Raw genomic sequence first — 15427 nt, forward strand, 5'->3', positions numbered from 1 at the left:
CTCTGTGTATCTGTCAATGTTCCCAGTCTGTCAGATGTTGGTGGTTAAAGAGGAAGTTCCTCATGACTGGAGCTCTTTTTCAGACCAGCAGGACCCAGAACCCCCCCAAATAAAGAAGGAAGAGCAGGAACTGTGGATCAGTCAGAAGGAAGAACAACTTGCTGTGAAGAGAGAGGATGAAGAAAAACCTCAGTTAACAGAGCTTCATCACCTTACAAACGAAGGTGATGGAGAGGCAGAAGCTCCAACCAGCAGTTTATCTGAGCATGTGCAAGCAGAACCTGATGGAGAGAACTGTGGAGGACCAGAACTTAACAAGAATCCAGATCCAGTCTGTTCTTCCCAACAAAGGGGAGTGAAGGGTCACAACACAGATGAAGAAACTATAATCTGTCCCAAACCTAGGGATGAACTTGAAATTGGTGCTGCATTGAAACCATTTGGTTGCGACATTTGTGGGAAAAGATACAAACAAAAGACTTCAGTTAAATTACACATGATGACCCACACAGGAAAGAGAGAACATAGCTGTGACCTTTGTGGTAAAGGATTTAAAGAAAAGCGTTCTCTTCAGGCTCATATGACTCTCCACACTGGAGAGAGGCCATTTGCTTGTTGTGTTTGCAGCAAAAGATTTTCATGCCAGGCCATCCTAAACAGACACATGTATCTTCACACAGGAGGGAAGCCATTCATTTGTGGCATTTGTAGTAAAGGATTCTCCCGACAAGCCAATCTAAGGAGACACGTGCGTGTTCATACTGGAGAGAGGCCGTTCATTTGTAGTTTTTGCAGTAAGGGATTTTCACTGCAACATAATTTAAAGAGTCACATGCATCTCCACACTGGAGAGAAACCATTTGTTTGTAGTGTTTGCAGTAAAGGATTTTTACAACAACTTAATCTGAAAAACCACATGGAGGTTCACAAAGCACCATTCACCTGTAGAGATTGCGATAAATGTTTTGTCAAGGAAACCCAGTTACAGCGACACATGAGGCTCCACACAGAGGAGAGGCCGTTTGGTTGTGATGTCTGTAAAAGCAGGTTTACCCATAAGTGCAACCTGGAAAGTCACATGAGAGTTCATTCAGGAGAGAAACCTTTTGTTTGTGATGTGTGCATGAAAGCATTTTCACAACAAGGAGATCTGAAGAGACACATGCGTGTTCATCAGTGCACCTAGTCTTCGAATTAGGCAGTGGTTAATGCTGCTGTCCCACAATAAGAACGACCTAGATTTGAATCCTGGGTGTTTCTGTGTGGAGGTGGCATGCTCTCTCAACACATCCATAGTTCTCTGGGAACTCTGACTTCCTTCAGCAGTCCCAAAATGAATATGGTAACTGGTATCTATCAAAGTCAGTTAAGTTTATTTGTATAGCATGTTTCAACAACAAGGAAGTTCAAAGTACTTTACATCATAAAAATACAAAGTCATAGGACACACAGTCAACAATTGAGACACTACATTTTGTCAAGTGCCATCGTTTCACATCAGAATATTGATTAATGTTTCATTTATAATGTTTCAAAAGCAACTCCATAAAGGGTGGGTTTTTAGTCTACATTTAAAGGAACTCAGTGTTGGTATGTTTAAATGAGTTTGTTTTGTTTGTCTGTTGATTTAATGATTTGGATGTTGGCTTGTGATGAACCTGGTGACCTATTTCTGAACCCTCTCTGCTTTCTGTAAGGTAGAAGAGAAGGATTAATGTCGTTATTTGCTGGTCCATATAAATTCCCAGTAAATTAAAATATCAGATTTATGAAAACATGAATTTGAAAATAAAATATTTTTTGTGTTCTTCTTTGAACTGCTCATATCAGACATATTTAATACAACTTGTGACTTTTTATTTTTTCAAATAATTTTAAGAATGGGATTCTTTTATGTGTTTTTGGCAGCATGAAAGCTGTCACTTTATTATTTTCCATTGATCAAATGATCTGTACGTTTTTAAAACGGAAGTCCAAAATAACTGATTTTGAGACAGTGTTGATTTAATGTTTATATTTTATTCTATTGAGATCTGTTTATTCCCAGCAGGTCAACGTTTTTGATATGCTTGTACCACTTTTTCCTAGTCACTTTAGCTTCAATCTTACAAACAGTAAGAATTAAAAAGAGAACATGCAGTTTCTTTTCTCCGTTATAACCCACCTAGACCAAAACGATAGATTAAATAACTGATGTGTATATATTGTTGAAAAGATATATAAAATATTACAAGATACACATTTGTTCCACTTCTACGGTAAGTGGAAATGGGGTTAAATTACTCGTGTGTATGCTCAAACTTGGCCAGTGAAGCATATACTGTTAAAAAACAATACTGATTGTGGGAAATGGTTTGTCAAATCAGGACTTTACTGTTCATTGATTGGCCAACGAACAGGAAGTAACCGGATGTTAGCTTGACTAGCTTAGCCCTAAGAGAAAACCGTTTTAAAGTTTGTGTAAAATGAGTGTGTGACTGCTGTTTTCGATTATTCAGTTGATATTCGTCGTGAAAATGTCGCTGTTGTGCATTTCTTTTTCAGTCGCTGAGATTACCTCCAGCGGAGGTTTTCTGCACGGAATGTAACTGGCTTTTATTAGCAACCGGATTTGACTATTAGACTCGGTGGAGCTAAAACAGCTAAGCAGAGACTTAATCAGTGCTTCTGAGGTTGAAGCTTTTGAAAGTTTGTGGTTACTGCTACAGGACAAATCCACACTCTACGTTTTGTGAGGCTGTGAGCGGAACACAAGATCATGCGTGGACACTTCCAGACCGAGAGACTGGAGACAGAGTGGACCCAGAACATCTGTCCAAGGTATCGCTTTAGCTGTGCTGCTGCTTACATCTTTTGTTATTGTATCAACTGCTGATTTGTGTCCATACAGCAGAGAAAAACAGAATATCCAAGTTATATGACTGAAACCTTGCTCTTCTAGAACATGTGAAGGTTGAAGACAAGAATCGTGAAAGCCGAGCAAGAATGTCTGCATTGATGAAAATTGAAGCAGACAAACCCAGAGGGCTCTGCTTGGAGGCCTCAATACCTGTAGCATCCAATTCAGAACTGGAGCAGACTCAAGACAGCAAAGATGTCAGTAAGTGACACACACTGGTTTGCATAGAATCAAATTAATTTGCCTGGTGGATGTATAACCAGACTGTATTTATTAGGTGAACTCCTGCTGCAGGAGTGTTGTTAGTCTCTTTGGACATACATCTCTACCCAATGCAGCATCCAGAACGTGATATAAAAACTGTGCAACAAGAACGAAGTTTAGTTGTAAATCCAATAAACCCTGAAATGGGTTAATAGTCTGGTGCTCTAATCTGTGTTGAACTGTTTTCTAATGTGTTACTGCTTGGCTTGCATACTGTTGGTATATCATGTTTGCCTGATTTAAAAAAAAAAAAATAGTATTGCAGATATATTTGCTCATCTGAGGAGATTTGTTTTGATAATGAACAATTTAAAAACAACTGGAAAAATCTGTTACTTTTGTCTTCTTGTTGAGAGTAAGGCCAGAGTCCGAATCAGTGTTTGGAGCTCTATTGCATAGTTGAACACTGCAGAACAGGGTCTGTATGTTGCAACATGTTCTGTGTATCATGGCAAATCCACACTATAATATGATATTTATTTTAGGCCATATCATCCTAACTACAAAGAATATTTAAGAGGACTTCCTCTGTAACTTCCATGACAACTGGCATTTATGTATTTTACTGATAACAATCTGCAACAACACATAAAGAAATTAACCATGGACTGCCCCTAAAAAATTAAGCATGAACTATCTGAACACCTGGGCAGCAGCCTAGCTAACCCACATCAAGCATACATATTCAAGCTCCACTTTTTCCTCTCTTTTTGCTAACCATAAGTACACAACAGGATGGAGATCAAACATTATGTTTGAGAAAGTAGGTTAATTCCTATCAGTCTTCACCCACTTCAGCAGAGTAGAATTTGACAGGTAGTTAAATAGACAGAAAGCTTAATTGCAGCCAATTGCAGAAACGGTAACATTGCTGCAAACTACAGTTGTCTTATCTCCACTTATCTGGAGCATAAAAAAAATCTGGTGAATGAAAACAACTGGAACAACATATTTGATGATGATTATTCTTGATTATTTTCATGTTTGACCAAATTTAATGTTTGTTGCTTGTTACATGGTTGTTTATTTTATTATGTTTCTATCATGTTAAGCACTTTAAAATGTACTTTTCCCCCTTTCTTTTCAGAATTTTTAAAAAATCGTTTTACTCTTAATATAAGATTTTAATTATTTGTAAACGAATATTGATGTTCATGTATTTTTCAATACTCCCAGGCCATCAGATGTTGGTGATTAAAGTGGTTCCCCATGACTGGAGCCCCGGTTTGGACCAGCAGGACCCAGAACCCCCCCACATAAAGGAGGAAGATGAGGAACTGTGGATCAGTCAGGAAGGAGAGCAGCTTACTGCAAATGGTGACGATGAAGAGAAAACTCAGTTATCAAAGCCTTATCAGATCAAAACTGAAGACCACAGAGATACTGAAGGTTCAACCAGCAGCTCAGCTGAACAGATGGAAACAGAAACGGAAGAAGAGGACTGTGGCGGACCAGAACCAGACGGAAACACAAGTCCAGCATGTTCTTTTCGACAAACTGAGGTGACAGTTAAGGAGAAAAGAAAAACGTCTGATCTGCATTCCAAATTCATGGCTCCTACCGGAGGAAGCCCATTTCACTGCAATTTCTGTGGTAAAAGATTCAAACGTAAGACTAATGTTAAATTACACATGATGATCCACACAGGCAATAGAGAGCATAGCTGTGATGTCTGTGGGAAAGGATTTAAAGAAAAACATTATCTTCAGACACACATGAGACTCCACACTGGAGAGAAACCTTTCGCCTGTGACCAGTGTGATAAAAGGTTTCATGCAAAGACAAGTCTTAAAACTCACCTGAAGGTTCATTCAGGGGAAAAACCTTTTCCATGTGACATTTGTGGCACAAGGTTTAAAATGAAGGGAACTCTTAAAAACCACATGATGATTCACACCGCAGAGAAACCATTTGTGTGTACCGTGTGCAGTAAAGGATTTTCACTTCAAGTCCACCTAAAGAGTCACATGTGTGTCCACACAGGGGAGAAGCTGTTCACTTGTAGTGTTTGTACCAAAGGATTTTCACAACAAATTCATCTAAAGATTCACATGCGCATTCATACCGGAGAGAAGCCGTTTATTTGCAGTGTTTGTTCCAAAGGATTTTCACAAAAAGAGACCTTAAAGAGGCACATGTGTGTTCACACGGGAGAAAAACCGTTTATTTGTAGTGTTTGCAGTAAGGGATTTTCACAAAAAGAGACACTGAAGAGACACATGTGTGTTCACACCGGTGAGAAGCCATTCATTTGTGGTCTTTGCTCTAAAGGATTTTCACAACAAATTCATCTGAAAAGTCACATGCGTGTTCACACAGGAGAGAAACCATTTGTCTGTAGAGTTTGTGCCAAGGCATTTTCAAAACAAGAGTCTCTAAAGAGACACGTGTGCTCACACAGAAGATAAACTTTGTGGTAAAGGAACAGGTTTTCCCTGTACTCCTACAAATTTATTTAAAGGGAAAGTGAAAATAGTTGCTCTAATAGGAAGAGCTGTTAAGTTACATTTAATCAGGAGATCAGAAGTTTGGCAGTGTTTTTAAAGCCAACATTATGGCCTTTTAGAAAGTAATCATTTATTTTATGCAAGCCTTAGTTGTGAATTTGAACCGTCAAAGCGGACATTTCTGCAAATCAATCTATGACTCATAAGTCATAGATTTAATCCATGAAAACTGCCAAAACATGCAGATGTCAGCCTGGTATCTCAGAAGTATGTGTCCTTGGTGGAGTGTTATGCTCAAAGTTATTTATTTGAATGTTTGACTTGACATGTAAAAGTTATGTTTTCATGGACCTGACAAGAAATATGTGATGATCTTATTTTTGCTCATTTAAAAATCCACATAGTTGTTGAACAGAGTACATGACAGTATTTAGATAATGTTTCGTTGTGCATCGTTTTACTTATTTATTGTTATTTTTATGTATTATTATATTTATGTGTTTGACTTGACTCCAAATAATGCATCTTAATGTCTTTGTAAAGTTCGTAGAGTACAGTTGTCATGTTAAATGCTTTTATTTTCTCAAACATGACTGGTGTTTTTTAAAAGGATACGAGAAAGCTCCATTGCACAAAAGAAAAAAAATAGAAAATAAATTTTCAAGTATGCCAACTGCTCATTTATTGTTCACATTTGTTTATCAGAAAAATAATCCACACTCCTCCACTTACGTTTTGGTTATTGTTGTCTTGGAGATAAGATAATTCAGTAAATAATTTAGTCCCACCACTAGTATAATGCAGAAATATTGAACACTTCCAAACTGAGGCTTGTACTCATCTATGACAATGCCTGAAAAGACACAAATGAGGAAATAAAATAAGGATAACGGGACAATATCTACATTTATTTGTAGTCCTGAGCTGTAATTATGTACTGTAAGAGTTCAAAATAGTAATCATAGTGAATATTCGGTAATAATACGTCTATAAAATTGTATTGATATAATATGCAGATATGTTCTTTTATTCTGAAAAACTAACGGATGAAAGTGGAAATCGTTTTCCAAAATAGGTGTTTTACTTGTCACTAATTGGCCAGGGAGGAGGAAGTAACCGGATGTAGCGATGCTAGCTGGATTAGCTAAATCTCAAAAGAAAAACATCTTAGATTTTGTGTAAAAAGAAAGTGTCTAGTTGATGTCACATATTCTAGTTTACAGTGCTCTTGTAAATATTGCTTCTTCGTGTTTATTTTGAGCTACTGTGAGTATTTCTTACCGAACTTTCCCGTACATAATATAAATCGCCTTCCTTAGCAAAGTGAATGGCCCGTTAGCCACCATAGGGCTAAAACAGCTAACAGCAGGGACCTAATCGGTGTTTTAGACTTCGAAGTTTTAAAATGTTTCTGGTTTAACGCTACAACACGAGTCCATACTATTGGGTTTGTCAGACTGTGCGGGGAGGACCACATCATCTGTGGACAGTTCCTCTAACCTTATGGTCCAGGTGAGGACCGAGAGACTGGAGCAGAGTGAACCCAGACCTACTGACAAGGTATCAGACTCTGCTCTGTAGCATCAGTTCAGCTCTGCTACAACTTACATTTTCTGTTAATGCACTTTATTTGATCAGAGGCTGATTTGTGTCTGGTTCCAGTTTCAGGCAGCAGAAAGACAGAATTTACTGGTTATAAGACCAGAACCATCACCTACTAGAACATGTGAAGGTTGAAGACAAAAACCACAGATGGAGTGAGGATGTCTGAGATGATAAAGGTTGAAGCAGATGAACCCGAAGAGTTCAGCTTGGAGCCCCTCCTGCCTGCAGCATCCACGTCGGAACTGGAGGAGGAAACACAAGATGGCAAAGATCTCAGTAAGTGACACACATTGTCTGAATTGGAGAAAATTAACAACCAGAAGTTATAAAAGAGTAAATAAACTGGGGAAACAATCAAATTGATAAATATATGTAAATATCACTGCTGTTATTGCAACAGAGGCAGAATTCATCTTGAATTGGCTAGATGTTCATTAGAGGGCCCCTCATATATCCAGCTGCTGAAATTTCTTCTAACCAGGCGAGCTCCGAAACAAAGATTTTGGCTTCATTTTTGCTGTGCACTTTAAAAACAGGTGGCTAGAATGTTGAACAGACCACAAGGATAAAAAAATACAGTGCCATAAAATTACCATAATACTCTCTAGTTGGATGTGAAATGCATCTCTTCATCTTTCAGAAACTGTTTGGAATTTTTCAGATTTCACAAATGTTTGCAGACCGTAATGAAAATTGGGTTTGTCTAAATGTGTCATGAGGGAAACATTCAGCTTGAACAGTTTAGTTTGATTTTTTTTTTTTTTGTAGATTAGAAACTAGAAAAAGTCTGCAGACATCTTGGCTATGTAAACAATAACATTTTATTTTATTATGAGCATTCAACAATGTCCGTGTGCATTTTCCTGTCCCCAGTTCATCAGATGTTGGTAATTAAAAAGGTTCCCGAGGACTGGAGCTCCAGTTTGGACGAGCAGGACCCAGAGCGCCCTCTTATAAAGAAGGAAGAGGAGGAGCTGTGCATCAGTCAGGATGAAGAGCAGCTTACTGTGAAAACTGAAGATGAAGAGAAACCTCAGTTGTCAGAACTTCATCAGATCAAAACTGAAGACAATGGAGATACAGGGGTTCCAAGCAGCAGCTTAGTTAAACAGATGGAAACACAACCTGAAGAAGATGACTGTAGGACTCCAGAACCAAACCCAAACAGGGGCCCATTTCCAGTATCTTTTTCTCAACAAAGTAAGATTGCTCAGATTGGAGTCCAAACGGGACAGAAACATTTCAGTTGCAATATTTGTGGCAAAAGTTTGAAAAATTACACAACTTTCAAAATACACCTGATGACTCACACTGGAATGAGAGAACATAGCTGTGATTTTTGTGGTAAAGGATTTGAAGAAAAGCGTGCTCTTCAGACACATATGAGACTCCACACCGGAGAGAGACCATTTGCTTGTGAAGATTGTGGTAAAACGTTTCATGCAAAAGCTATTCTTAAAATGCACCTGAGAGTCCATTCGGAAGAAAAACCGTTTTCTTGTTATGTCTGTGGTACAAGATTTAAAACAAAAGGAACTCTAACAAGGCACATGAGGATCCACACCACAGAGAAACCGTTTGTATGTCATGTTTGCAGTAAAGGATTTTCCCTACAACATCATCTAAAGAGGCACATGAGTGTTCACACAGGAGAAAAACTATTTATTTGTGACGTTTGCAGTGAGGGATTTTCACAACAAACTCAATTAAAGAGACACGTGCGTGTTCACGCGCAGGAGAGGTCATTTATTTGTAGTGTTTGTAGTAAACGATTTTTTAAACAAGAGACTCTGGAGAGACACATGCGTGCTCACACAGGAGAAGACCCATTTACATGTAATGTTTGCAGTAAGGGATTTTCAAAACAAGAGACTCAGAGTGGACACATGTGTGTTCACACGGGAGAGAAAATGTTTATTTGTAGTGAGTGCGATAAAGGATTTACACGACAACAGAGTCTGAAAAAACACATGGAGGTTCACACTGCACTATTTAGCTGTGGCGACTGTAGCAAACGTTTTGTGAAGGAAACGCAGTTGATGCGGCATGTCAAACTCCACACGGAGGAGAGGCCGTTTAGTTGTGCAGTCTGTAGGAGCAGATTTAATAAAAGGCTCCATCTTGAAAATCACATGAGAGTGCATTCGGGAGAGAAGCCGTTTGTTTGCAGTGTTTGCAGTAAAGCGTTTTCACGACATGGAAATTTGACGAGACACATGGCCATTCATGAAGGCTGCAACTCTTGATATTGTCAGTTGGTTTGTCAAACTTTTTTCAATTACTAGGATTTTGTTTTTGATTTTCTGTGGAGCTCCGTTAGTTTTTCATTCTGAATCCAGAATGAACTCCAGAATAATAATGCCTCCACATTTACAGTTTTAAGCTTAAGAATTACTTAGCTTAAAAATTATAATGTTTTCATTATTATTGCATAATAATGGAGACATTATTATTATTATGTAACAATTATTATATAATTTTAAACTTAAAAAAATAGTTGGAAAACATGTATTTAAAAATATTTCTTTGTCTTTTTGGCGATGATTCAATATTTAAAAGTAGTGTTGGCCTCATAAATGGTGAGCCAATAATGACATCAACTGATGAGGCTACATTATTATATTAATGTACTGAAATTTTTAAGAAATATTTTCTTCATCAATCTCAAATCTATCAAATTATATCCAAATGCAAATATTATACTTCATAAAAGAAGTTGCATATCTTACACAAAGCAATGAGGTGAAAATACAGCAGTGACAAAAATGTTTAGCCCCATTCATTTTTGTATGTTTGTCACACATGTTTTAGATCAGATAAATTTGAATTATGGACAAATTTATCTTATTTAGTCACAAAATGCTATGTTTTAATGAAGGTGTTTATTTTTATTTTTTTGTGAAAGGGGGAAAAAAATCCAAACCCGAGTCACAATTTTGGAAAAATGAGTTCAATTTCTTCAGCCACACCTTCAATAGGACCTGCCTCACAAAGTGGGGCAGATCTCAAAAGATCCTCAAAAGCCAGGAAAAGGAACATCATGGCAGAAATAAAATATGGTTTTGACAATGTGATGGTCTGGAGCGGTTTTGCTGCTTCAGGACCTGGGGGACTGGCTGTGATAAATTGAGCCATGAATTCTGTTGTCCACCAAGACATCCTGAAGGAAAATGTCCGGCCATCTGTTTGTGACCTCAAACCAAAGAGCACTTGAATTCTGCAGTAGAACAAAAATCCGACGCACACCAGCAAGTCCCCCTCCGAAAAACAAAAATTTAAATTCTGGTTTGGCCTAGTCAAAGTCCTGTCCTGAGTCTGACTGAAATGGTGTTTAATTACCATAAAAAGGAGGTTAATGCTTGAAAACTCTTGGGTGTGGCTAGATAAAAAAAAATTCTGCAGAGTGCAAAAGTTATATTGGAGCTAGAATACATTAATGACGTATTAGTGATTCTTGTAACATGTCTTTAAATTATTAAACATGAAATATAACATTCAAGAAAGTTTTGAGGGGAACAAGATGTAACCCAGTAAAAAGTATGTGTTGGTATTAAGAGTTTCTTGCAAAATCTGGATTTGTAAAATCCTGAAATGCCTTTTAAAGGAAAAGTTTTGACAAAGAAAAGGACAAATAAACTCCAACTTGGCACTTTTCATCCACAAGCTTTGCTCACCTTGAACCACCAAGACAACTGATTTTAAGGGCCTTACTTCACGTTGGTGTCATCTCTCTTTGGGAGGTGCAGGTCACATTCCCCATCATTCATTGGGTCTTGTTTAAACACTTTATACAGATATTGCTGTATAAAGTAGAGAGGTACTGTACAGTCAGGTCGGTGTGCAGATCAGTGAATATTGTGTGATTGGCATCAGAGAAGCTAACTGAGCTTAAATTCTGATTTTATTGTGATTGTTGGCCGAATCTTCTCGGCCCCACTAGTGACCATTCCACATAGTCTTTATGGCTTACACAGCTCTTCTTTCTTTTACAAGATTCTATATAATATTTTTATTCTAATGTATTTGGGACACACCAGTTTGATGAAAGTATTAAATGTAAACAGAAAATGTCTCAAGTTTGTTTCTTTGATTAAAAGAATTATGAGAGATGTTGACTGAATTTTTGTCAGTTTGATAAACCGTTATAAAACCTTTGTAAATGGGAATAACCGGTTTGTTAAATAAACATTAAAATGTCTTTGTAACCAAGGTGTGCCTGAACTTTTTCAGTCAATCTTTGATTATCTATGTCTTGGATCGGTGTTTGTGAAGGTTGAAACAGGACGTGGTTTTTCGAGTCAGAGCTCTACTTGTTATTCATTGGTTATCTAAGAGGAAGTTTCCCGGATGTAGCAATGTTAGCTTAAATGGTTTTGTTTTTGAGAGAAAAACGTCGGAAATTTTGTGTAAAAAACTGGCGTGATGGGTGTCTGAGTCTCTTCTTGACAGTCGTGCTGAGGATATCCCGCGTATATGTTAGCATCGATCCCTTCTGGTTATATCTGTCCGAAGTTTGCGGTAAATAACGTCATTGTTTTCTACTAGCAAAATTGACTGTTAGCCACCGTGGAGCTAAAGCAGCTAACAACAGAGACTTAAATAAGTGTTTTAGAGTTCGAAGCATTCAAATGTTAATGGTTTGACGCCAGAAGACAAAGCTACACTCGGAGTTTGTGACATTGTGAGGAAGCCTTGTTGTCCAGCTGAGGACAGAGAGAACAGAACTACTGTCCAAGGTATCAGGCTCTCTGCTCTGCAGCATCGCTTCAGCTCTGTTAGTGTTTAATTTTGATAATACACTTTATTTGATCAGATGTGGGGGTTTTGTGTCTTGCTATAGTTTTAGAGAGCATTAAAATAGTTAATGAATAGCGTATATGACTGAAACCTTGATATTCTAGAACATGTGAAGGTTGTAAACAAGAACTGTGAGAAGGAAAAGGGGAGTCCAGAGAGGAGCGAGGATGACTGAGATGATGAAGGTTGAAGCAGATGAACCTGGAGGGTCCAGCTTGGAGCCCTCCATGCCTGCAGCATCCACATCAAAACTGGGGCAGGAGACACAAGATAGCAAAGATCTCAGTAAGTGACACACATTTGTATATCTGGGTTGAAGTAAATAAATTCTTACGGGAAGTTGCAAAAAGACCTCCATTTTATCTTTGGATTCTAAAAGTTCACTGGGTCCCTGACCTGTGTTTCTTTGAGATTACTTTTTAATCTATCCCTAGATTCTGGTGAGATTTCCTTCATCTGGAAATCTACCCAGCTGCAGCCCCTAGTTTTAAATGGAGATCATTAATAAGTAACAGATGAACCACCAACCCTCCCGCCACCTCCCCCTGTTTTTTTTTTCTTATTTTTATTTTTTACCAAAAATATGACCTAATCAAGTTTCAGGAAAAAGGAATAAAGTAATTACAGAAACCATAAAAGTAGAAAAGATGGTAACCACACTTTGCAGCCTGTTTCTGGTTCTTTTAAAAGCATATTTATTCACAACATTCTGACACAGGCTCGCTTGCATTGAACTTTCTTAACAAAACGTAGGTTGGTGTGGAAATTGTTTTGCAACAGATCTCCACCTCCACCAAATGCAACTTGGGGTGTACCTCAGGGATCATTCCTAATGCCTATTATGTATGTCATCTGCTGGAATTTAAGATTGATAAATATAATTGAAACAAAATATTTTTAAACATGCTTGCCATTATCCTATTGAACAGATTTGTATTTTTATTTTCTTAGATTTGAAAAATGAAAGAGAATGGCTTTCAAATTTTTTATGTTAATTTTGTAATCTTTAAATAATATGTGTCAATAATACTCCTGTGTGTTTTATTGTTCCAAGTTCATCAGATGTTGGTGATTAAAGTGGTTCCCCATGACTGGAGCCCTAGTTTGGATCAGCAGGACCCAGATCCCCACGTAAAGGAAGAGGAGGAGGAACTGTGGATCAGTCAGGAGGCAGAGCAGCTTACTGTGAAGAAAGAAAATGAAGAGAAACCTCAGTTATCAGAGGTACAGGTGATCAAAACTGATGACCACAGAAAGACAGAAGCACCAATCATCAGTTTGGCTGATCACATGACACAAACTGATACACAGGACTGTGGAATATCAGAACCGGACAAAAACCCCGATCCAGCGTGTTCTTCTCAACAAAGTCAAATGAAAGTTCACAAAAATGGTAAAAGATCCAAATTGTGTTCCACAAGCTCGGCTAAAGTGGGAGTCGATGCAGGAGAGAGGCCGTTTGATTGCAGTGTTTGTGGCAAAAGGTTCAAACGCAAGTCTCACGTTAAATTGCACGTGATGACACACACTGCAAATAGAGAACATAACTGCGATATTTGTAGTAAAGGATTCAGAGAGAAGAGTTCTCTTCAGACACATATGAGACGTCACACTGGAGAGAGACCGTTCGCCTGTGACCATTGTGGCAAAAAATTTCATGCAAAGAAGTTTCTTACTACTCACATGAAGGTCCATTCAGGAGAAAAACCCTTTCCCTGTGATGTCTGTGGTACAAGATTTAGGGTAAAGGAAAGTCTTAAAAATCACATGTGGATCCACACCACAGAGAAACCATTCGTTTGTAACATTTGCAGTAAAGGGTTTTCACAAAAAGAGAGTCTAAAAAGCCATTTGCGTGTTCACACAGGAGAGAAACCATTCGTTTGTTCTCTTTGTAGTAAAGGGTTTTCACGACAGCAAAGTCTAAAGAGTCACATGCATGTTCACACAAGAGAGAAACCTTTTGTTTGTAGTGTTTGCGGTAAGGGATTTTCACAAAAGGAAAGCCTAAAAACTCACATGCGTGTCCACACGGGCGAAAAACCATTTATTTGTAGCATCTGCAGTCAAGGATTTTCACTAAAAGAGAGCCTAAAGACTCACATGCGTGTTCACACAGGTGAGAAACCGTTTACTTGCGATGTCTGCAGTAAAGGATTTTCACTAAAAGAGAGTCTAAAGAGTCACATGCGTGTTCACACGGGGGAAAAACCTTTCACCTGTGGTGTTTGTACTAAGGGATTTTCACATTCTGGGGGTCTGAAAACACACATGGCTGTTCACACCGCACAATTTAGCTGTAGTGAGTGTGGCAAATGTTTTGTAAAGGAGATACAGATGGAGCGACACATGAGGCTGCACTCTGAGGAGAGGCCATATGGTTGTGATGTCTGTAAAAACAGATTTAAACACAAGTGTCACCTTGAAAGTCACATGAAACTCCATTCAGGGGAGAAACCAGCTGTGTTTAGTGTTTCCTGTGAAGCACTTTCTCAAGATGTTCTCCAGAAACGTATAAATGTTACTGAGGTCTGAAAATAATGATTATGACGATAGTCAACAACGGTGGTCAGTATCATGAAATATATATATTTTTTAACTTTTAAGATCAAGATCTTATTTTGATTTGCTCACATTAAAGGATTAAAGAATACAAAAACTACTTAGCACTTTTAACCCTATTCTAATTAGATTGTGGCAACCTCAATAGATATTTAAGCAGAATGAAAATTTTATATTCTGCTTATTGTCTCCAAATTAATCTCAGAATCCAGTTTAACTTCAGCATCAAAGTTATTATTAGTATAACTTGTAGTAGTTTTAACATTTTCCATGACATTCTCACCAGCACAATTATAATGCCTTCTGTATTGAATGATGTTGGGGGTAAATCACAGCCTGAAATATGGACACACATTTTGCTCAGCAACCAAACTTTTGATGTTTTTTTTCCTTATGTACAGAAAGGCTACTGTTTGTAGTATAAATTAGCTTCATGCTATTCCAAGTTCAGGGCTCTTTTTGTGAAAATTTAAAGGAGGTTTTGGTACCGAGTACTTGGAACCTGATCACGCAATCATCAGCGAGCTCGGTAGAATTTGCACATCATTTCAAAGAGTACATCAACATGTTCATACTGACTCTGAAGGGATGCACCGTCAGAGCGCTTTAGGTAAAAACCTTAATTTTACTGTGTAAAAAGTTTTAAACCTAGAAAGTAATAGCATAAATATTTAACTGTAAATATTTGTCTTTCAGTTTCTGTTGGAGGTTTATCAAGCCAGAGCATTACTGGTCATTCATAGTTCAGTGATGAGGAAATTAAGCTGCCAAATGAAACTTTTTGGAGCATTTGAAGCTACTATCAAAAAGTAGTGGGTCTGTTACATGAAGCATTTCTACACAGTTATCACTA

General features: G+C 37.9%; 2 protein-coding genes across 14 annotated transcripts in view; both read left to right on the forward strand.

The window, feature by feature from the left end:
• LOC106962603 (gastrula zinc finger protein XlCGF57.1-like) overlaps positions 1-15421 on the forward strand; it is a 41236-nt gene extending 25815 nt beyond the window's left edge. For 4 of the 13 annotated variants that reach the window (XM_015057119.1, XM_015057115.1, XM_015057118.1 and 1 more), the window contains 2 exons: positions 12117-12297; positions 13067-15421. In XM_015057119.1, the coding sequence (XP_014912605.1) occupies positions 12180-12297; positions 13067-14547 (1599 nt within the window). In that variant the 5' untranslated portion in view covers positions 12117-12179 and the 3' untranslated portion in view covers positions 14548-15421. Of the gene's footprint in view, positions 1-26; positions 1436-2708; positions 2821-6683; positions 7171-7248; positions 7492-8088; positions 9649-11530; positions 11952-12116; positions 12298-13066 lie in introns of those variants that run through there. The other 9 variants (XM_015057122.1, XM_015057121.1, XM_015057124.1 and 6 more) reach the window with 9 other exon arrangements.
• On the forward strand, positions 2942-5671 carry LOC106962608 (zinc finger protein OZF-like). The gene is made up of 2 exons (XM_015057139.1): positions 2942-3100; positions 4340-5671. The coding sequence occupies exons 1-2, from the start codon at positions 2986-2988 to the stop codon at positions 5569-5571; spliced, it is 1347 nt and encodes a 448-aa protein (XP_014912625.1). The 5' UTR covers positions 2942-2985; the 3' UTR covers positions 5572-5671.
• Positions 15422-15427: the final 6 nt, after the last annotated feature.

This window comes from Poecilia latipinna, unplaced genomic scaffold, assembly GCF_001443285.1.
Source record: "Poecilia latipinna isolate Pla-1442-1.1 unplaced genomic scaffold, P_latipinna-1.0 Scaffold1437, whole genome shotgun sequence".
Taxonomy (NCBI): Eukaryota; Metazoa; Chordata; class Actinopteri; order Cyprinodontiformes; family Poeciliidae; genus Poecilia; species Poecilia latipinna.